Source organism: Leuciscus leuciscus (assembly GCF_965113295.1).
Source record: "Leuciscus leuciscus genome assembly, chromosome: 16".
NCBI classification, from domain to species: Eukaryota; Metazoa; Chordata; class Actinopteri; order Cypriniformes; family Leuciscidae; genus Leuciscus; species Leuciscus leuciscus.
The window spans coordinates 28,526,848-28,550,519 of NC_138740.1; the positions used below are offsets into that span (position 1 = coordinate 28,526,848).

At 37.0% G+C, this 23,672-nt stretch overlaps 1 protein-coding gene across 3 annotated transcripts; it reads left to right on the forward strand.

Moving 5' to 3' along the window:
• The first annotated feature begins 1,694 nt into the window (after positions 1–1,694).
• akna (AT-hook transcription factor) lies at positions 1,695–23,528 on the forward strand. 3 transcript variants are annotated; one of them, XM_082140203.1, is made up of 24 exons: positions 1,695–2,109; positions 6,543–6,893; positions 7,120–7,288; positions 7,771–8,644; positions 8,914–9,217; positions 11,635–11,709; positions 13,001–13,157; positions 13,933–14,051; positions 14,228–14,287; positions 14,371–14,489; positions 15,119–15,284; positions 15,387–15,556; positions 15,697–15,864; positions 17,047–17,293; positions 17,417–17,520; positions 17,857–18,149; positions 18,587–18,743; positions 19,916–20,086; positions 20,191–20,318; positions 20,512–20,640; positions 20,734–20,829; positions 20,927–21,016; positions 21,128–21,281; positions 22,034–23,528. In XM_082140203.1, exons 2-24 carry the CDS (start codon positions 6,708–6,710, stop codon positions 22,287–22,289), a joined length of 4,392 nt encoding a protein of 1,463 aa, XP_081996329.1. In that variant the 5' UTR covers positions 1,695–2,109; positions 6,543–6,707; the 3' UTR covers positions 22,290–23,528. The 3 variants fall into 3 exon arrangements, with proteins under 3 accessions (XP_081996329.1, XP_081996328.1, XP_081996330.1); XM_082140202.1 differs by having other exon boundaries at positions 1,695–1,975; XM_082140204.1 differs by lacking the exon at positions 22,034–23,528 and adding an exon at positions 21,583–21,711 and having other exon boundaries at positions 1,695–1,975.
• The last annotated feature ends 144 nt before the right edge of the window (positions 23,529–23,672 follow it).

The following is a 23,672-nucleotide window of genomic DNA, read 5'->3' on the forward strand; positions in this document are numbered from 1 at the left end:
TATGACCTCTGAGGTGTTGGACTGGCCAAATTACCACTTGGTGCAAATAGAGGTAATGCTTTTTTTTTTTAAAGTCAAAGTGAAGTGAATTTGTGGAGAGTGCAAAATGCAGGTTTAGATGAATTTTCAAAACTACATTTATGACTTCATAAGTGACTTGTCTTGGCAGTCGTAAGTGAAGAAAATAAAGTTTGAGACCCTTCATCTTGCTGATATCTGCTGGTGTTGTAAGTGACTGACAGCATTTGAGAGAAATTTCTGCTTGAGCTCCATTCAAAATAATTCACTCAGCATCACTCATGTTTTAACTTAGACACTATGCTGAAACCTCTTTTCCCCAGAATCATGTGTTTAGTCATTTTATTATTTTATTCCTTCAAAAGTTGTTTTACCTGAACAACCCGCTGCCTTTGTTCCTCTGTCTGCCTGCCTCTTGTACAGTTTAAAGAAAAGACTACACAGCCATGGTATTTATACAGAAAGTGTGTTTTATTTTCCAATAAAGATAAAGTGCAAAAAAAAAAAAGAAAGAAAAATAACCCCTTTGTCTTTCTATTCTTCATCTCCCCACAATGTATGGTGCTTTGTGGCAGGTACAAATCTCATTAACTATAATCAGTGAGATAATGTAAAATTAATAGGCCCTCACTTCTCACTAAAATATGAAGTAATTCCCTAGTAGCGTGCCTTGAAACCCATTTGATCAAACCAATTCATACACACAAACACATGATTATCTGGACTGGTTAGTTATCTGCAAACAGGAGGCATCGTGTGGTTTCTCATTCATTAGGTGTCAAAGCACAGAGAAAAACCATTAGAGGTGTACAATGCAGAAAGCCTCATTAACCATATAGCGTATGGCTGAATGAATAAAACATATGAGGAAATAATTGATTGCAGGCTTCAATTTGCATATAGGTCTCTATTTGTTTGTGTTTAAAATAAATTGAAATAACTGTAAAAAGTAAAATATCAGAATGAGATTGTTAAGAATGTATCAATAAATAAAAACACTATTATTTCCATATGGATAAAAACGTTCATGTTTGTTTACTGATAATAATAATACTAGTACTTTGATGTAGGCTATATATCTACCATCTATGTTTACCATATTCTTTCACAATGGTATTTACTGATGCTCCAAGAATACTGTAACCATGATACATATTTAGAATAGGCCTATGTGAGAATATTTCCGGGTGATTCCACCGAATGGGTGACATTTGCATGTTGTGACTCTTCAAAATTAAATATAATGTCCTGGAGACAGAAATGTCACCCATTCGGTGGAATGGCTCTTCCACTAAAGACAGCCACAGAGCTACATAGTTTAAAAAGCCGTTATATGGCTCCATCATGTGGCTGATAATGGTATCACAACAACCGTTTTGCAGTGCGTTGACTTATGAGTGAGTTATGACTATAAAAATAAGCTTGTTGCTCTTTCAGTATTCGGTTACATGATGACATCCCAAAGATAGATACTATCTCGTAGTTTCAGCAGCATTAAGTTGTTTAACGGCTCTGGGTAAAGTTAAAGAGAAGGATGCTGTTATGTGGACCATATCGTCTGGGTCTTTTCAACCCCGCCCTCTTCCCTGTTGAGCCTATCAAAACGTCCAAACCAGCGTTCTGTTGAGTTTGACAACGAAGCCCCGCCCTCAAATCAACGCCTCGCTCTTCTTAACTGTATAATTAATTAATCCTGCGTCTTTGTTGTAGCTTGCTGGGGTTTTTCTGAAAGTAAATATAAAGTTTTCCACTCCAGAATACAAAAAACATACACTTTTCGCTTTGTACTTGAACTCTTAGGAATGAAGTGAAATATAACTAGTCGCGTGGAGTGAGTAATAGAGATTTTGGCTCGCGCGAGCAACACAACACGCGAGACCCGCTCGAGCTGAAGAGCTGAACCGAAAACAAAAGTAAAGGGGACCTGGAAGCTTGAGTTACTTTTGTCAAGAAGCAGGTGAGAAGTCCATGTTTGCCCCGTCGCTTAGTGATGGAGGGACGGGCTGGTGGTGCTAGTTTGTGTGCTGCTCTCATGGAAACAGTCTGAAGTTTATGTATTCACATGAAGAGGGCTGTTTTTAGATGTCAAAGGTAAGGAATCCTACAATACTACAGTCAGTGGAGCTTTGCTTGTTAATTAAAGTCCACAATAACAGATTTCAGAACAGTGCTTGTATTTAGAGAATTCGCAACTTTCCAAAGGGCTTTTGCTCTTGATCAACAGGTTAAACCACCTTCTGCTCGTTAGTTAAGTTTTAAAAATGTATATTAACTAGACAGAAACAAGAACAATATATATGAAGAGTTCAGATGCAAAAGCCTCTAAATGCCATCTGAAATTTTCTTATAGAATGATCATTTTTATCAAGCTCGTATATTTAAATTGAATAATTTCACTTAAATGGCAATGAAGATGACCTATTAATTGTCATTTAAGTGAAATTACTGAACTTAAATATACGAGCTTGATAAAAATGATATTTCTATAAGAAAGTTTCAGATGGCATTTAGAGGCTTTTGCATCTGAACTCTTCATATATATATATATATATATATATATATATATATATATATATATATATTTCATAGAAGCTGGATATGTTTCATCATTTTGCCTACTAGACTGACAGAATTATAAAATATAAATTGTATGCTAACATTTTGTCGTAACTAATATGCTAAATAAAGCTGGATAATTATGTAAAAACAAGGTATGTAACATTAAATGGTAGTTAACATGACATGAAGAAGTGACAATGGTTCTACTGTGTGATGTGATATACCTTATATAAAACTATTATAAACAACATTTATGATTATTGTTTAATTAATTTATAAGCATATATAATACAATGAATTCAACATTTATTATGTGATGTGATATATGCTGATAGGATTATTGTTGAATTATTAGCATTTAATGTAGCCTAATATTTATATCTTATTTATTATATAATATTAATATATTATATTTAAAAAAATCAACCATTTGAACAAGAATAAACAGTAAAAAATGGAAGATAATACTTTCTAGGCTGTGGTCAGGTGTTTCTGTGCTAAAAAATGTCTTCTAACACAACCTTTTTCAAATGATGGTCAAATCCTTCCAAGTCAACCCGAAAGAGATGCTCATGGTTTGAAAGTGACACATTCATTTCATTGCACTGACATTACAGTCAGTCTTGTGGCCTGTATGATCACAACACAAATATTCTTCCTCAGACACTGTGGATCTTCTTGGCCCATAAGGAGCTTTACGGCTCACTGTTCGTTTTATTAATCCTGTTCAGCGCTGTGTGTGTGTGGCCACTGTTATGCCTATTAAGTGCAGTAACAGTGCATGATCTATATATATAGGATACGTGTTGCTTTTGGCTGAGCTCACCACAGGCTCGCTGAATGGATGGCAGAGATGTAGACAAGCGGTTAATTAACGTATGCTGCAGAATGCACTGCACTCAGGAGATTAGCAGACTCCCTCGGCGAGTACGTTTGTGTGCATGCTGGCAGAGGATGCTGCTGACAGACTGCTACGGTTTGTGAGTCTTTATGGAATAGTTGCTTGCTACAAACAAAAGTTTCACCCACACAAATAGGTCCGCTACACACAGGACATGACGACATGTCATCCGTACTTGTAGTTTATGAAGAAACTGCATGAATGTGTCTTGTTAGGGTCACTGCCATTTCTCAGATTATTAGTCTGTATTTTAGACGTAATGTCCTTGTCTTGATTTTTAAAATGACAAGTGTTCGCAACTATGCTCTGAATGTGGCAGAGTCACAATTTAAAGGATTGTAAACCAAATTTAGTCTAGAAAAATTAAACGGTGCTTTTCTTTTAAAGGAAAGTTCTTCCCCAGCTATTCATCTTTGCCATGAAGCAGTGTTCTGAATGCTGATTGGCTGTTCTTAGAATGATGCCTGTGGCCGGCAGCGCATGGCAGAGATTGTTGTTGTGTGGTCACCATGGCAACCAAGGGCCCTGTGAAGGTTGTGGGTTGTTTTTGAGATTGAAGAACACCTCACACCATTCACATCCCACACCGTTGTTTGCTTTTTGTTTTACCGCAATAATATGCATCAATAAAACGAAAGTGAAGCTTACATTTTGATATTGCAAAATTGCCTTCAGGTCAAATGAAGGCAATTTTTCAGGCAAACGGCCGTTTTCGGATTTTACTACTTCGGCACTGATTTGCTGCTAATCATGAAACATTTCTTATTAGTATCATGTTGAAAAAGGTGTTGCTGCATGAACATGATGGTTTTGTAGTTCTATACTAAATGTGAGCATGCATTTGATTATATCACTTGCACAAAAACAGTACCGGTATTCAGTATTCCTCAAAGTGAAGTGAACAGTGAATTGCAAACTTAGAATATTATGCAAACCTGTAATAATTAAATATGTTTAAAGGGGTGGTATAATGCCCTTTTCTCACAAGATGTAAAATAAGTCTTTGATGACCCCAGAGTGTGTATGTGAAGTTTAAGCTCAAAATACCCTACATGTATTTTTATATAGCATGTTAAAGTCGTCACTTTTTGAGGGTGAGCAAAAAAACACAGTTTTTGTGTCTGTTCCTTTAAATACAAATGAGCTGCTGCTCCCAGCACAGGGGAAGGAGCTTCAAACACTTGAGTCCTTTTACCTCACACAGACATGCACTGAAAATGTAAAAACTTTTAGCCTTTTATGTTCAATCCGAAGTCAGAAAGATGGAGTGACTAAAGAAGGTGTCAACATGTAGACAACATTTCTGAATGGTTAGTTGGTGAATTTATGTAGCCTATGTGTAGTTATCTTCTAGTCAATGATTAGCATATTCTGTCTTGATAATCTATAGATCGTATTCCGGGGGCGGGATTTATGTAAATTTTAGGATTCATGATGTCACTAACCCCGGAGGAATGTTGTGTAGTCCCTACCAGCCGTTTGTTGTAGTCCTTAAAAAGCGATTTCTTTCAAATAAAATATCTCCCTTTGCTTTGAAATTTGAGCGTCGTAACTTTGCAGATGTTGTTTATGCTCAAACAGCAATATTATGCACTAATTAAAGTTAGAAAAGTGAAATCATATTCAACCACCCCTGCACAAATATAATTTAATCTCACTTTATTACCCAATGTCTTTGCTGCTGACATTCGATGATCCAGTTCAACCATATAAAGCAATAATGACTTTACATATACCCTATATTTGTGTTTATTTATTTATTTATTGCTGAAGTAAGAGTGTTGAACTTTCTTTTCCTGCGTCCTATTCTTCTGCAATGCAGAATGGCAGCACAGCTCACAGGTTTGTTTGAGCTGCGCCCTCTACTGTACAGGTGTGAATTTACATTTCCTTCAGCCTGAGGCTTATTCATTTCACTTTTGGTCTTAACATTTGCCAAATTTAGGACTTTTTTTTTTTTTTTTTTTTTTTTTTTTTTTATAAACGATAAACCAACCCCCGGCCCAGATGAGAAAAGGCAAATCAAAAGTAACATAACATTACTTACTTTCCATAAAAAGTAGGCTAACTAAGTAATGTAATAAACTCAAGTAATAAGTTATAAACTTAAGTAATAAGTTATAAGTAAGTAACTAAGCACTTAAAAAAGAAGTAACTTTTTTTTTCTGCCTTGACCTCAAAATGTATGTACTGTACACATATTAAACAAGCTGATAGGGCAGTTATAAAGTATTTGAGCATAAAAAATAAACATTATACTGTATATATATATATAATGTTATTGTCTTATATATATATATGTGTGTGTGTGTGTGTGTGTGTGTGTGTGTGTGTGTGTGTGTGTGTGTGTGTGTGTGTGTGTGTGTGTGTGTGTGTGTGTGTGTTCGGTTGCTGTGTGTCAGGGCTTATAAGGCAGGTGAAGAGCTTATTTATTCAGATGTTTTGTGGTTCCACTTGAGAGCAGCTGTTTACAGACTTTGCGTAGCCTTTCATCATGCTCAATTAGCACTGAGCTACAGTACATGAATGACAGAATTAATTAATTATTGTGTAAGGAGTTACACAAATGCTTAAGGGTATGTTCACTTAGAACGGTTCTCTTTAGTCACCTCTTTCTCCTCCAGCTTGAATGGATTTCAGTTATTTATCTTTGTTAATTAAATTAGTTTCAGTGTTTTTTCTTAAAGGGATAGTTCACCCAAAAATGTAAATTGTCATTATTTACTCACACGCAAGTTGTTCTAAACCTGTATGAGTTTCTGTCAAACACAAAAAAAGATATTTTCTGGTTCCTATTGTCAATCTCCAAGTCAATGGAGACTAGCAACTGTTTGGTTACCAACATTCTTCAAAATATCTTCTTTTGTATTCTACGGAACAAAGAAATTCATACAGCTTTAGAACAACTTAAGGGTGAGTAAATTATGACAATTTTCATTTTCGGGCGAACAATTCCTTTAACACTGTTTTATGTCTCAGAAAATCATGAAAAGTAACTCATCAATCATTCAATGGAAAAAAATAATAAAATAAAATAAAAACATGCTATTTTTGTGTTTTTCAGTTTGTGTTTAATCACCTTGATGACCTATAAGTGGACATTACACCTGTCCATAAAAACATTCGTAATTGGTCAACCATGAGAGAAAACCTCAGTGTCAGTGTGGAGGAGGTGCAGGTGGTACAGGAGCTCAAGGTGGAATAAAAGAGAGAGATAAAGAGCAAGGTAATGGAGCGGAGAAGTGGCCGTACCACTGCAGGAGTTCTGGTGTGGACACCAGCCCCAGCATACCCCTCTCCCTCGAGCCCAGAGGGGTCGGACTTTAGCTGGGATGAAGAACTGGATGAGGACTTCCAAAGCCAGATGGATGAGAATGGCATCATCGGTCTGGCAGAGAGTCAAGGGCAGCAGGAGGTGAGGACATCAGAGATATTTGACTGATATCTGCCCATTTATTGGTCATTTAGAGCAGGCCCACCAGGACTCTTCATCAGAAGTGTCTCATTACTCTTAAAAACGCTTGTCAGCGGACAAATGCATTTAATTAGAAACATTTCTTATCCATTTTATGCCTTATTTCTTGAATAATGGTACTTTTTTTAAAACTCTTTAATAAGCATATCGTGATTCTCTGAATCAGGGAGGAGAGGAGGAGATTGCGGAGGACCTGTTATGGGACGTGAAGACCCCCGAGCCGGAGTATGGGCCTCCACCTGCACTAGAGGCGATAAGCTATCACCTGAGTGAGCTGCTGGACTCTGAGCCGCTCTCTCAGGCCACTGGAGACGACTGCCGCTCTGCATTTCTGCGTAAGGACTCAGTTCATTTAAACATCTGCAGTTTAACAGCATAAAACTATAGTAATTGTGTAGTGAAATTATTTTAATTTTGTGAACAGGGATAATTAGTACATAAGTACACTATCTATTCATCAAATAATCCTGAAAAAATAATGTATCACAGTTTTCACAGAAATATTAAGCAGCAACTGTTTCCAACAGTGACCATATCGAATGCGTATTAGAATGATTTCTGAAGGATCATGTGACACTGATGCCAATGCTGCATTTTCAGCAGTCATTACTCCAGTATTCACAATTTCACAGGAAAAAATTACATTTTCAATTTAAATTGTAATAATATTTCACAATACTGTTTTTATTGCCTTGGTGAGCATAAGAGACTTCTTTCAAAAGCATATTAAAAAATCTTGCAGACTCCAAACTTTTTATAAAGTAAGTATAATAAAAAATGGTAATATGGTCTTCATTCACATTCTGTCTTTTTTTAGAGGAAGAGCACAGAGCAGATGAAGACCAGAGTGATTTGTTGGAAGATTGGACTGATGATGAGGATGGTACAGGAAGCCCAACAATCCAAAGGCACAAATTAAACACTTTCCCAGAGAGAGAGACAGCGTTAGACATGACGGATGAGGACACATGTGAAGATACTCAGAGATTCATGGACCAAACATTTCCTGTCACAGAAGAGATGGTATCTATGTTTGGAATGGTGAAGAGCCTTGATTTCAGTCACGAAATGACTGAGATCCCCCAAAACATTCCAATTTCAGGAGTCCCTGAGCGATCCGAGCAAAGTGATTGCGAGGAACTCAAGGAAACCAATGAGCAATTTCTCCCAGTCTCACATCGTTCCTTTAGAAACGCTTCTGATCCCATCAGTTTTCCCCATTTGTCCTCAGAGGAAATGATGAATAACTGTGATATTGAAGAGGAGACATTTCCAGAGCTAGACATTAGGGCCGAGTCATCTCTTAGCACTTACCAGAGTCCCGCTCCTAAAACGTACCACACTGTTAGATCAAAGGGGGAGGAGATTAAACACAACATCACACCTCAAGCTTCACCAAGAAGCCCTGCGATGAAAATCAGACAAGGAAAAATGCACCAAGATAGTACGAGTGGAGAAGAATTAGAAAGAAGGTTACACAGTCCTAACCACAACCTGCAGCCTCCAACGACCTTTCCCAGAAAAACAAACCCTGCTTCCTGTGACGATCAGGTTTCCATTCCAGCACAGTGCATTTCTAAAGCAAGCGTCTCCCCCTCAGAGCACACGCCACCTCCTACACCTCACCGATCTTCAGCAATGAAGAACCACAGAACCTCCAAAACCTCTCACACTGATCCAGATGACATCAGGTCAGAAGAAAAATGGACTAACACAAATTCATATGAAAACATTTTGACCCAATAATTTGGCCCATAAATAAAATAAATGTATAAAAAATGTTTATAAGTTTCTCTGCAAATAATATGAAAACAAATCAAAAAAAAAAAAAATAGTCAATAAAAATAAATGTGCATTTATTTATTTAATATAAACTTTAAAAAAGGAATTTGTTGTATTGTTGTAAAGTATAATTTTTTTTCTAGAATTGTATCAATTATTGCTGTGTATGTATTCTTAGGAAAGGACAGCTGAGTCACCCCTTACCTGATTTCTCCAAAGTGAAGCCGAGGGTTCGTTTCCCGAAAAACAGTGGATACAAACCTCCTAAAAGCAGTAGACCCCCTCATGATACAACTTCACACCCAGATCTTCCTGTAGTGTTCAAATCCCCTGCTGAGATTGTGAGAGCGGTCCTGTTGAGCAGCTCTGATGGGTCTCCAGGAAGTCCCTCCACCAGTGGGACCCTCAAGCGCCTGCACAGTACAGTACCAGAGGAGTTCCGCTGCCCCCAGCAGGCCAGCACACTGGTGCAGCAGCTGCAGGTACGTAAAGAGGAGTGAACACACTGTTCACAATGAAATTCTAGTATACTATTTCCTGCACACTGCATAGTATACAGTACTGTTCAAAAGTTTGGGATTAGTAAGATTTTTTTATAGGGGTCATCATGACACGAGATATCAAATTAGCCTTTTGACATATAAGAGGTCTTTGTACCATTAAAACATATTAAAACAAGTTTCCAGAAAAAATAATACTCTAATAATAAGTAAAGTACAGATACTCAAAAGGTTTACTTAAAGGAACACTCCACCGTTTTTTGAAATAGGGCTTATTCACCTTCTTTCCTACATTTAGATAGGTGGGCAAATGCATTTTTGTCTCAGTGCATGCATTGTTTTAGTTTGACAGGGTCGGCGCTAGCTTAGCTTAGCACAATGAATGGAATCCTTTGTTGCCAGCTAGCATGTCCTGAGTAAAAGTGATATAAAAAAATTAAAAAACCCACCTAATTACTTCTTGTGGCCTGCGTATTCACAACAAGTACAAATAGCGATGCAGATTAACACATTTCCTATGCAGATATTGACTTGGGACTATATTAGGGGGAAGCACAGGTGAAGCACTGCTACTTGGGCGCAGAGATATCACGCAGTGCTTCGCCTGTGCTTCCCCCTAATATAGTCCTTAATATATAAGTCAATATCTGCCTAGGAAATCGCCTAGTGTTAATCTGCATCACTATTTGTACTTGTTGTGAATACGTAGGCCACAAGAAGTAATTAGGTGGGTTTTTAAAAAATTTTATATCACTTTTACTCAGGACATGCTAACTGGCAACAAAGGATTCCATTCATTGTGCTAAGCTAAGCTAGCGCCGACCCTGTCAAACTAAAACAATGCATGCACTGAGACAAAAATGCATTTGCCCACCTATCTAAATGTAGGAAAGAAAGTGAATAAGCCCTATTTCAAAAAACGGTGGAGTGTTCCTTTAAGTACAGGACTCAAGAAAATGTACTTCGTTACTGTCCACCTCTTATCATCTCACCATAGGCCCCGCCACTGGCATTCAGTTTCTTAACAGATGACATTTGCTTGCTTGCACTGGATGTGAGCGTTGCGTCAAAAGCAAATAGAACCCATTATAATCATTGACGCTGTCTACACTGGATACACTATACAGATGCCCGTTCAGTTTCTGACATACTCCATGCTCTTGAGTCTGTCGACAACAGGACAAATTGAAGAGTGAAAGAATGTTCACTATGTTTAAACCAGTCCAGTTCAAACAGCTTGCTTGCGTCTCTGGACCGACTTTAGAAGGATGCCAGTGTCAGGAACAAGTGGATGTTTTATTTTAATGGCATCCCAGATCACGTCGGAGGATTATATGTTTGTTCAGAGCATTTCATTTTGTAAGCGAGGCACAGTGTAATGGAGAGTTTGCAAAGAAACGTTTGTTGAAAAAGATTAAGCAGCCAGCTGTATTGAATCTGACAGCAGCTGCATCACAACCCGTAAGTAAATGATTTCATAATGCTTTGTCTGTAAATTACGGTTTTATATGAATTTATGTTTTCAAAACACTTACTCACGTGCAATAGCGAGTGGGCATTGATACTGTTTCCTATGCAATGACGCTGGCAATTCATAAACAGTGGCCGTTTACTGACAAGCCTTACAGGAGCCGCCCTTTAAAAACAGATCATTTCAGACAGAGGACGAGGCTTGAAAATAATTGTTTTTCCTCATATATATTTGTTTTGGGTTTTTTTGTGCAAAAAACTTTAACATTATAAGTGAACCTCAGGGAACATTTTAACATAATAAAAAAATCCATTCCATGACCCATTTAAATGTTTTTAAAGTCTCTTATGCTCACCAAGGCTGCATTTATCTTATTAGAAATACAGTAAAATAGTAATATTGTTAAATATTATAAAAAATTTTGTTTTCTATTAAAACATTTTTTTAACTAAATCAATTAAATAATGTATTCTGTGTATTTATATGAAACTGAATACCACAATAAACATTTTAAGCTATAATATGCTACATTGCTGTCACATGGTCTCACTATATTGACATTTAATCATTTTGGAAATACATTTCTTGCATTTTTTTATGTAAAAGTATCTTAACTGTTAGTAGTCTGAGATGTTAAAATCCTGGTTGATAGTATAGTTTGTTCACATTAAATAGGGAAGTATAAGTGAATTGCATTGTGGGAAACATTTTCCCTTGCAGTGTGCACTACATCTGCACTATGTTTTGACAAAAGTAGTAGGTTATAGCTGTAGTATACATACTGCATACTATTTTTCAAAAAAATTGGGTAGCATAGCATTCTAAACATACTGACACACTTGAAATTATACTGATTTATTTTCATTTAGGCTAAATTGAAAGATGAAGCATTAAATCTCTTATTTTTTCACCTCGCTTATTCTTACAGGAGGACTATAACAGGCTGCTTACCAAGTATGCAGAAGCTGAAAATACTATCGATCGACTTCGCCTTAAAGCAAAGGTTGGCTTCACAGACTGTATTTATGGTTATGTGCTTTTTTCCCTTCATTTGAAGGCTGACGTGAATTCAGTGCCATGCTCTCCCTCATATCAGCAGGGCTGTCTCCTTTCTCCGTCTGCTCTGATGTTGACGAGAGCTATTTTTAGACTCCTCAGGCTGAGTCAACACAATATATATTCAGAATCTCTTTTGTGACGGCCATAATCACAGCCCTCTGTTTAGCAGTACTGCCATACAAAAGCACAGGCTCATTTTCAAACTGAGGGCTCTCTCTGATTGTGATGTTTTTCCTCAAATAAAAAGGCCTGCCAAGAAGGTTTACCTCAGAGGACAAACACTTTCAGAGAAAAGCAAACTAGCAAACAAACAAACTAAGGCAATAAGCAGTGTACATACAAAAGCATTATTTGCACAATTTGTTCAATTATCTGCATACTTGATATTATACGGGTAAATGTATGCAACTGAAAATACTATTAACTTCATTGTTTTACGCCAATAAATGCACATATTGTTGCACAAATACAGTAATTACATGTCTTGGTAGTTTATTATTTCCTTTAAAAGCAATTGAGTGCAACACGTTATCTACAAACAATTTTTTGGAATTTATTATGATTAAATATTGAAATCAATTAACAACCTGAATGGCATTATCATCATTATTATCGTTCTCATGAAATGAGCTCTATTTTATGTGTCTAATAAGATCATAGATTGCATCAGTGTTGAAAACGGTTAATAAACACAGAACACTGTCACCTAAACAAGTGACAAAGTGACCTGAAACAAATCTGGTCCTGAGCCAGAATTAAAACAGGATGTGATGTCACATACCTTCGCTGTTACATAAGAGGTCAGTGTTACATGTCACAACCTCATCTGAACTAATTTCAGCAGTACCGTCCGTAACCTTTTACAGAGCAATGTTGGTTATTATTTAGGCCAATAATTGTAGGCCATTTCTCTGTTCGGTTTTGCATCTTCTGCTGCATTTGCTGTAATCCTCATTAAGTTCTTCCATCACATGACCTGGCCATCTGCTTCTGCTTTAACAGAAACAACAGCTTGAGAAAGACAGGTTTCATTCACTTCAATGATAACCCTTATTGACTTAGTTGTGGTTTCTTAGATGAAGAAATAGGGGTGGGTGATAAATAATACAACTCTAGAAATGGCATCATTAAGAAATGGCCTTTCCAAATTCAGACAGAAAATGAAGAGTTTTTGTTTAAAGTAGCTCTTTACTTGTCAACTCATGATTGTTTTTTTATGTGCTGTTTGTTTTCAGGTTGGTCTCTGTTCTGAACCCCCAAAGCCCAGTACAGCTATCCTGTCAGGTGTTATTCAGGAAGGGTCAAAGGTCATAACCCTCAGTTTTCCTCAAGCACAGAGGGCAGAGTTCAGCGCAGGATCTGCTAACCTGACCCAGCAGAAGAATGGCTCCGGTACACCACACTGACACCATTTTGAGACAGTGTGATTGTATAGTGTACATAAACTGCACACTGACCAAAATCAAACAGAAGTAACATTTTCTGTAATAGTTATGAAAACAGCAGAAGTTTTATTTTTGGGTGATTCTTTTTTTCTAGTGATGCACTAAAATTATTTTTCGAAATTATTTTATTATAACTTTGCGACGGCAGCCACAGTACAACGGCGCCAGTGCGCTCACCACACACCAGCTATAGGTGGAGAGAGGAGAGAGAGTGATAGAGCCAATTCAATGTAACATTTAACAATTGCTGCAGTCCAGCAGTCCAGATACCACTGGAATCAAAAACATTATTACAAGCTTCCCGTTTTGAATCGAGCTAAGGCAAGCAGATAGTTTTGAACACTGGCTGGTTATGTACTTGCTCAAAAATTTAATTTGGATCATTTTTAACCCAAATGGACTGCAGCTTTAATAATACATTAATTCATGAAATTTATTTTAAAAATTTGACTCGAACTTATTTACAGTGTTTTACAAATAATGGCAGTTTTCATTTAAACGTTTTAATGATAAAGTTTTTTTCAATTATATGTTTCTATTCTAATTCATTGTTGAAATATAACCATTTAAATGGTGACTGTAATAACAAACATACATTAAATAAGACATCACTAACAGGTTACGTAAAATTATAATGAATATGAGTGCATATATTTAGCTTCTCTAGAGCTATGGGTATGTGGACTCTTCTAAATTGGTAAATTGTTTTGTTCGCATTGCAGAAAACTCCAGAAAAACAGCACCTCGCCCTTCTTCTGTGAGCTCCGTCAGCCCTGGATCTGTCACAGCAGACCATCTAACAGAGACTCTGACCAAACAGACCCATAGATTTCAGCTACAGGTAACTAACTTTAAAAAATCTATTTAGATCTTTTAAATGTGTCTGTAACTATGACCATCATTATGTCAAACTCAAGAAAAAAGATTCAGATCAGCTGGAATCTTGTTATTTTAAAAGTAGTGCACTGAATCCTAAATAATAATAAAAATTCTTTCTTTTTTTTTTTGCTTGTTCAGGTTGATGCTTTTGAGGCACTTCTAAAGAAAGGGAAACTCAAGCCCTGTGAACAGATAAAAGTATGATGATGCTTGTTTAAAAAAATAAAACGTGAATTTTTAAAGACATGAAGTCAGATTGACTGAGTCTGAATCCTCTACAGGGTCTCTCCACACTGGCACAGGGGCAAGAGTCTCTTGAGAGGGCTTACCTAGATGCACGAGCCCAGTATCAGATGCTGCAGCAGCGACAAGGCGGGCATGTCACCTTTGACCCAGACAGGTAGCATATGTTTTAAATATATGTATATACACTACCAATAGATTTTTATAGACAATTCTTTAAATAATTTTATACTTTTTTTTTCAGCAAGGATGCATGAATTTGATCAAAAGTGACAGTAAAGTCATTTATAACATTACAAAATATTTCTAATTAAAATAATTGCTGTTCTTTTGAACTTTCTATTCATCATAGAATCATAACAAAAAATGTAAATCTTCAAAAATATTAATCAGAACATTTTTTTTTTTAAATATCAGCATATCAGATCGTGTTACACTGAAAACTGGAGTAATGGCTGCTGAAAATTCAGCTTTGTCATCACAGGAATAAATTACTTTTGAAAGTATATAAAGCAAAATTTTTGTACAATAATATTTCACAATATTACAATTTTTAATAGATTTTTGATCAAATTAATGCAGCCTTGGTGAGCATACGAGACTTCTTTCAAAACATTAAAAAACGTACCTATTTTTTATTGAATTTTTTTATTAGTTCACAGATAAACGTCATTGTTGTTTGATGCCGATGCAAATATTGACAAAGCTGTGCTTCCTGTTTACTTCCTGTGACACTGGTTTGTGCATGTACAGGTTATGCATACTGTGTGTTTGTGTGTGACACAGGGACCTAGAAGGTCAGATCTTCAGGTCAGGGATGCGATTGGATGAGATGAAGGAGTGGCTTGAGCAAGCAGAACAGAACCAACCCATTTCTGAGTCTACTTTAACCCCGCTCCCTCCTTCAGATGTGCTCTCTGTGTCCTTGCTGGAGACTGAACCTCTACCCGAGGTGCCTCAAACTTAACCTCGACACCTCACTAACCTCTGACCTCACGAGCTCACAGATATGAAGGACAGAAAATTACTGATTTTCTCCTCCATTCTTTCTCAGAGCCCACTGTCAGCTGTCCATCCTGAGGCTTGTGTTAGTGTGGAGGTCAGTTCAGTTAGCGGAGAGAGTGATGCAGACAGAGAGGAAGAAGAGATCCTCCCATTTGTTCTTCATCCACTCTATGACAAACACAAGCATGTGGAGAAAGACTTCAGTAACCTCATGGGCTGGTGAGTGACCTTTGAACCTCACACACACATATTTATATTTTTTTATACATATACATATACATTTACACATATACATATACATATATATACATATACAGTTTTAAATGTCAGACTCTATCTCTTATTGTCTTCTCACCCAGCTATCAGAGTTTTAAAGAGCTCCCTGGGATGCTGGACCAAGCTGTGACTTTAAAGAGCCGTGACTTGCTGGATTTTGGACACCGTGTTCCCTCTGGGAAAAAAAGCGTAATGGCCAGACAACGACACAGGACTATTAATGAGAGTGAGATGACAAAACCTGCTCAGCAGTGAGTCCTGAGCCTATTTCACATAATATTTCAGTACATCAGCTTCACAGATGCACTGCAATGTTTTTCTTACTCAGTATTGTTGTTTTCCAGTACAATATCTAAATTCTTAAATCAAGGTACATTAATTTGAAAGGCAAAATGGCACATTTTGGCTGCTGGTGGATTTTAAAATGGGAATTGTTTTGATTAGTTGATTGCTGTAGTAGCCTGTATCCAACTTCAGTGTGGCAGGGTCTTCCTTCATTTTTAATCTTGGTAAATTTGTTGGCGATCAAATATTTACTCTCCATAATTAAGGTAGTTGCTAGATTATCAGTGGGAGCAGTTCAAACTTATATCACGTAATTTATGTCTCTGGGAAAAGCAGCAGTGGTTCCAACTTCAGTAATATTTTATGCCGTTACAATGGTGAAATTACAAACAAGAAATTCACATTCTGAGACATGAAATTACATGAATAACTGGGAATTTGATTCAAATTAGATCGTCCTTCTCGCTTTTTCCACCCCAACATTTTTATGAGCCGCGTCTGCAGAAAACCACACTTTATATCTTATTAAAATTCAGTGACTTTATGCTTTAAACAAGAAAAATATCTTCTAGTGGTGTAAGAAAAATTAACTTCCCTTTGAATTATATTTATTACCTCACTAGCAGATATTTTCTCATTTTAAGTATAAACTCACTTAATTTTGATAATGTTTTCAAAAAACATGACAATTTTGCTTCTGAAGAAAATGTATCTTGATTTAAGAATGTTTAGATATTTGTATCTTTTTGCAGTGTTTAGAAGATCTATGGGATCAGCAACTTTAGACAGTAAAGAGTGTTATATTATTATATTTCATTATCCAGACATCACTGTTTGGGCCATGTTAACCGATTTGAGAAAATTGACAGTATTAGAACTATCGTATCCTACCAATTAGAGAACATCTTGGCTGATAAGCCCCACCCTGAGATTCTATCAGTTTATTCTAATTCAATGATATAAATAAAGGTAATTGACACAGATGTAATAAGAATACTTCTGTGTCTGTGATCTAAACATCAGCTGTATGTTGTTAGCAGATTTTGAAAGATAATTAAGGGTAGCAGCAGTTCAATCCACACTGCACTATTATCAACACCTGGCTGTTTGCTCTCTCTCATTCACCTCTCCATTCTCTCATTCTTTAGGCAGCCAGCAGCAGATTGTGTCCCTCGCTCCAGCCCATCTGTTAGGTCACAGGTGTGTGACTCTATGGAAACTCACCCAGAGGCTCTTTGCCACTCCTCGGTGTTGCCAGGGCAACAGGGCAGTGAGAAGAAAATGACAGGAAGCAGGAAAACTCAAAGCAGTAGCCTAACCAGCCTGGCGGAGAGTATAGAGCCCAAAACTATGGGCTTGAAAGCGAAGGCCAAGACTGTCATAGCGCCCCTTCTGGTCAGCGACTGTACTTTATTTGTGATGAACAACACTATATATTATAGTTAAAGGATTAATTCTTTCTTTATGTGCATGAATAATTATTTTAATAGAGTTCTTGCATTTATTTTTACACTGCAGGATGGGGTCATGTCTCCAGAGACAGACAGTGGCTTTATGGGATCTGAGAGCAGTCAGCTCACTCCTGCAGTACACAGTCCTCTACAACAGAGGGCAGTGGTGAGGTATGAAGCGCCTGTGTAGACCAGACTATATCTAGTGCACTTCAACTTTGATTCTGTGACCCTTAATTAGACAAGAAACCAGTGATCTATAATGCTTTAGTGGTACTCAGTAAAACAAGCATCACTTTAACTTACTCATACTTCGGATTAGGGACTCATCCTGCACTATTTGTGCTACAGACATGAGGAGAGGTGTACTTTTACTTTTTAAGTGACAAGACTTAATTTCCACCCGATTGGTCATAAAATGGGCAAAAAGTCTGGCAACACCCCTCAAATTTGATTTAAATACTAGTGAATTTATACGCTTTTATAATTGTCTGATATCTTCTCCAGTTCCACGCCATCTGGCTCGCACATGAAGAACACAGAAAGACCAGAGTCTGCTCCTCCTTCTCGGCAGCCTTTTGCTGTCTCCACCTCTCGCTCACAACCCTCTCCGAATACCCCAGGAGAACACCTCAGCATGTCTGGAGGATGCACAGGTCCGGTTAGGAAGAGAGGAGAGGAGGAAAGGTGTTCTTCTTCCAGCCTTTCTCGATCAATCTCCCCCCTTCATTGGCCTAATAGCGCCATCCCGCCCTGGCCAAGCAGTCTGACCAGCCAATCAGATCATGGGAGTGATCATGGTGGGTGTCAGCATTAGAATAGGTTTGACTTTCATACAAAAACTCTCACTTCTAAGAGTCCATTTGTATTAATATGGTTGTCTTATGTTTCTCTCTATGAAATCATAATAAATAGTTGCACTAAATGCATTAAGTGAATACTTTTACAGTGTTTATGAAGATAGATTAAGGTTAATGTCAATTTCCACATACACTAATACATTTTGAACATTTTATGTTTCATGTAAATTAACAATAGAATATCATTTAACATTAACCTGGTATAATAAATGTTGTAATATATGCTATAATATATATATGATTTTTACAGCATTACCATGAAAACATTTATTGTCTTGAATAAGGCTGATATTTGAACACGTCATTAATACTGATCCTGCATTTCTCTTTTCATCCTTTTCTCTCTCTGCATCCGGCTTTCATCCATAATTTTTCAGTCCATTTCTTATCAGGGGAGGAAAAAGCACAGGATAGCCAATACCCACAACCAGCCAATCTGCAGCTCCGCTCTCACAGAAGCCCCTCATTCCATGTGCCTTATCACCACGAAGACCACCTCGAAGACCAAAGTTCCGTTCAGCTAACAAATCACCAGTGAGTTTCCTAAAGGCTGACATGGCCACTTCAGCACAAACAAGCAGAGATTTATGGCTGCTCTTTTGAGCCAGGGCTCTACTGTAAGGGTGTTCTGGGAAAAAATCCAGTGGTGTTAAGTGGTCTCTATAAAATCATTTTTCACTTTATGGCAGCCAGAGTTCCATCTGGATAATTAGATTTCATTTTCATTCTTTCCTTTCTTTGATTCAGCAGGAGTTTGTCTCTCAAATAGACTAGCTGAAGATAGTGCTGGTATGTATTCTGCTCCACATCAAGAGACCAGCATTAATCACCATTAGCTATTAATAAAACCCCTTGTGTGTTTTTGATGGTTGAAATATTCACCTACCCACATCCACACACCCACCACTTCTGGCAGTGCCTGTAACGCTTCTCACTGCAGTGGTTATTTCTAAACCTTGTGTTGATCTGAACTCTAACAGACTCAAAATATCTTTAGAGCCAACATGAACAGTTTCATCTAAACACCTTAAGACTAATTGTGACGTTTAACAGCCTGGTCCACACTAAAACTTATAATGACTTCTTGACGTCATCTGACCCAACATGACATGACATGACTTTTGAAGAGGACACTTGGCCTGCTACTATAACTTCAAATTGTTCATGAAGGGAAATATTTGACATGCTCTGTCGTCTTGTACACTTTTAATGTATACTACGGTTCAAAAGTTTGAATGAAGCTTGAATTAAGTCTCTTATGTTCACCAAGGCTGCATTTATTTGATCAAAAGTAGTGTAAAAACAGTAATATTGTGAAATATGATCACGATTCAAATTAACTCTTTTCTATTGTAATATATTTTAAAATGTAATTTATTCCTGTGATGCAAAGCTGAATTTTTAGCATCCATTTCTCCAGTCTTCAGTGTCACATGATCTTTCAAGAAATCATTCTAATATGCTGATTTGCTACTCAAGAAACATTTATTCTTATAATCAATGTTGAAAACAGTTGTGCTGCTTAATATTTTTGTGGAAACCATGTTACTTTATTTTTTATTTTTTGATGGACAGAAGGTCAAAGCAGCATTAACTTGACGCATCGAAATTGGAACTCCAGATAGTGACTGATTTTAATTGAATTTCATGTTTTGTTGCCTCTTTAAACTACAAAAACTGCTTTGTATGCATTGTGTATGTTTCAGAGAGGCTCTTGAATCTCTACAGCAAGAAGTGAACCGACTAAAGGAGAGACTAGAGGGAAATCTGAGACTCTCCGAACCTGCTAGTCCTGTAAGAGCGCCCCCTTCTGCCACAGAAAACACCAGAAATCACGCACACCCACAGACAACAACACCGCAGTGGTTTCATTTAAGGTAATTAGACTATCAAAATATTATATATGTTGCCTTGAACTTGTAGTTAATAATCGGATGTGTTACAACTTCAAAAAGATTTGACCATATTTCTTTCTTATTAGGTCAGAGAGGAGGAAAAGGCAGACAGAGAGAGAGAGGAATGGAGAAAAAGAGAAAGGATACTCACCAAGACCCATCCTGAGGCAGAGATCAGCATCTTTACCTCGACATCGACCTGAAACTGACCTGAGTATGTTTAGCTACTTGCAAATCTTTCCAAATCAGTGTAGGATAAATATGCCACATGTCTTTGTTGTAAGATAGGGATGCAAAGAGATTTTATCAACGGCCCTGAATAACGAAACACTTGGATGCCAAGTTTGAATCAGTTAAGCTCTGATAGAGAGATTATATTAATTTTTCCATCATTAACCCTGCTGCAGCAACTGATTCTGAGGAAATCCAATCTGAGCCAAGACCATCAACATTAAGACATGTCCCGATGTCCCCTATGACATCAAGAGGAAGAAGACAAACCAGAGGATTTGAACGTCACAAAGAGGACAGTGCCTGTAAGAATAGATCTTTGTTATAATTTAACATAGATGACCAGGTTTTGATATGGTAGTCAAGAACAATTTGTGGTCATTTTAATTGAACATCAGCAGGCAGATCCGATAATAGCGATGAAATGGAAACGAGCCGAGGACCGGAACCTACATGTCTACACTGCATATCAGATCGCGCTGGTGCCTCGACACGTAAGCATCCTCCCTCTATCATGATAATGGGATCTGAAACTTACTGAGATTAACATTTCATGAACTATCCTCCTGTCCTTTACACTATTAATTAAAGGTCCAATGAGGAGCAGGAGCTCTCCACGTCTCACGCAATCTTCCTGTAGCCAGTGCCCATTGTGTGGTGCATTAAGAGCCTCTCAAACAGGTTTGCACTATATAAACTAATGAAGATGTGAAATATTTTGCTGATATATTCACCTAATATGACTTGTATATCACCAAGAATCATGTTGACTCTCATGTGTGTTTTTTTTAGCCAATCAGGTTCCAGTTTCCACCCCCAGGAGGAGGGAGCCAATGAGATCTTTACAGAGGGACAGAGGAGGCATGAATGTGACAGTGGCTCCTCGCCCCACATTGCAGGAAGGTGTTCCAGTTATCCCATATGTGCCCGTCTATCCTTCAGCTCTGTGAGTACTTTTTCCTCTGCTGCTGCCTGGACAATGAATCAGACTCTAGAAAAATGTATGAGAACACTCTCAACAATCTCAACTTCCTGTCAATGGATGAGTTTTGCAAGCTTTATTAAAACTAGTCTGAGATCACTGTGGAAATTTGAAGCACAAAATTACCCAAATAATTCTATACCTTTTAATTGATTTGACTGAAGTTATATAATTTGTAGTGAAAAAAAAAATAGTTCCCTCTGAGTTTTGGACTTTACTTTTCTTTTCTTTTTTTTTATTATTGTTTTTTTATTTGTTCCATTAGAACAACCAGTTGCTCTCTGATGATTTGATTTATATATGCTGATTTACACTACCGTTCAAAAGTTTGATGTTGGTAAGATTATTTAACGTTTTTGAAAGACATCTCTTATGCTCACCAAGGCGGCATTTATATGATCAAAAATATGGTAAAACATTAATAGTGTGTATTATCATTATAATTTAAAAGTACTGTCTTCTATTGTAATATATTTTCAAATGGAATTTATTTATGCAATGGCAAAGCTGAATTTTCAGCTGCCATTTTTTTCAGCATTCTTTGATGTAATGACTATTTAATCTTGCTGAATAGAAGTAATCATTTCTTTTTTTTTTCTTTTTTTTGATCTTTTGAACAGTGTAATAATATATAATATATTTATATAACATTTATATTATACAATTAATATAAAATTGATTGAACCTCTGTGACGCTCTGTGTCATTTTCCTGCAGTTACTTCTCCAGCCCTGTGAAGACACAGGCCTACTCACAACCCTTTAACATCACAGCAAGTCCCAGCAGAGATGGGGTCAGAGGTCATCGCAGACGCTCTCTCTCTCTGGACCATCAGCAGCTCTCTCTGGACAGCTCTCTGACCCGCGCCCTCACAGCGGCTAGAAACATGAAAGAGGTCTCGCATCGCATGGCTCACTCTCTGTCCTCAGGGCTGCACTGCAGTAGCTTCCTCACCACATCCTGCACCTACTGACACCAGCATTTGTTCAGTCAGCTGACGCTTTTATCCAAAGTGACTTCAAATGAGGAATAATACATTTCTGCTGCTCAGCTGTTTCGCATAAAGAAAGTAATGTTTGTTCGTTTTTATTAGTTTACATAATACAACTTTTTCTCGTAGCAGTGTGACTGACGACAACGCTGCAGCAGAAAATGCTGGAAAATGTGAAATGTCTCAGGTGACTTTTAGAGATTGAGAGCTGCATTATGGTAGCTTAAACAATACAGATTTGTATATACAGTGACCTCAAAAAAAATATTTGGAAACTTAATCCACACTTAAAGATGTATGTATGTCATTGAATTAGAAAGCAAAAAATACAAGAAATATTGCTTTTTTGAACTAAAAATGTCTTTTTTTAGTTTTTGGAAGTGAAAACTTGGAAATGGAAAAAACAATAAATATACTGTTATAAATGAAGATAAAGCTGTGGATACATTGTGGTTTCCAAACATTCGTAGAACTTGAGGACATCCACTATTTTACAGAATTAGTTTTACAGATACCAGTTGGATTTATATTTTGTTATATAATGAAAATACTTTCATGCATGTTTAAATGTCCAAAGGCTTTTTGAGTCTACTCTACTAGACCTTTTTTCTGGCAAGTCCAGATAATGTCATTGTTAAGCTTTTCAAATATCCACATTGTGGTAGATTTATATTTGTTTTAACAAATAAGAAAAGTTACTTTCACAGTATGAATGTGAAATGGATTTGTTTTTCATATGTTAGTGACAGGCTTTTAAATCTTTATCTTTTCTAATGGGGGGGATAGGTACAGTGCTGTTCTTGAAGCTGTGATTGTGTTTGTATTTATATTACAGTACTTTTGTGCTGCATTTGTTTACCTGGAATTTCCAAATTTCAAACTGGATAACCGTTTTTAACTTGTCAGAAACAGCAGCTTAATTCGGAGTCCCACAAGTGTTTGTAGCAGCATTGATGAGTATGAAAAGACCAACATGCATTTCACTTCGTGGAACCAATAATGGAATAGGTGTGCGCGTAAGTTTTTCTGTTTTATTGGGTTGTGAGATATTGATCGTTACTAAATATTTGATATATAGTTTTCTTGGGAAACTGTATTTTTAGTGCTGCTTGTTTTTATTGACTCTGGTAGCATTTGTTTAATGTTTCTTTTATGTGTTTTTGTATTTATAGAGCTGTACTTTTGTACTTTATTTGCTACTATAAATGATTCTATATTTGACCCGTGTCATGTTACTGTTGTTCCTTACAGCTAAGTAACGAACTGGACCTTTCACTCCTCCTCCATTTCTCTTGATGTGCTGCAGGTGTTTGTATGGAGAGAAATCTGAGTTGAAAGTCAGCTAGTGTATCATGCATTCAGAAT

Coding starts and splice junctions, on each gene's coding strand:
- akna (XM_082140203.1), top strand. CDS start 6,708: ATGGAGCGGAGAAGTGGCCGTACCACTGCAGGAGTTCTGGTGTGGACA. Junction 15,865..17,046: donor ATGACAAAACCTGCTCAGCA/GTGAGTCCTGAG, acceptor CTCATTCTTTAG/GCAGCCAGCAGCAGATTGTG. Junction 20,641..20,733: donor TCACAAAGAGGACAGTGCCT/GTAAGAATAGAT, acceptor ATTGAACATCAG/CAGGCAGATCCGATAATAGC.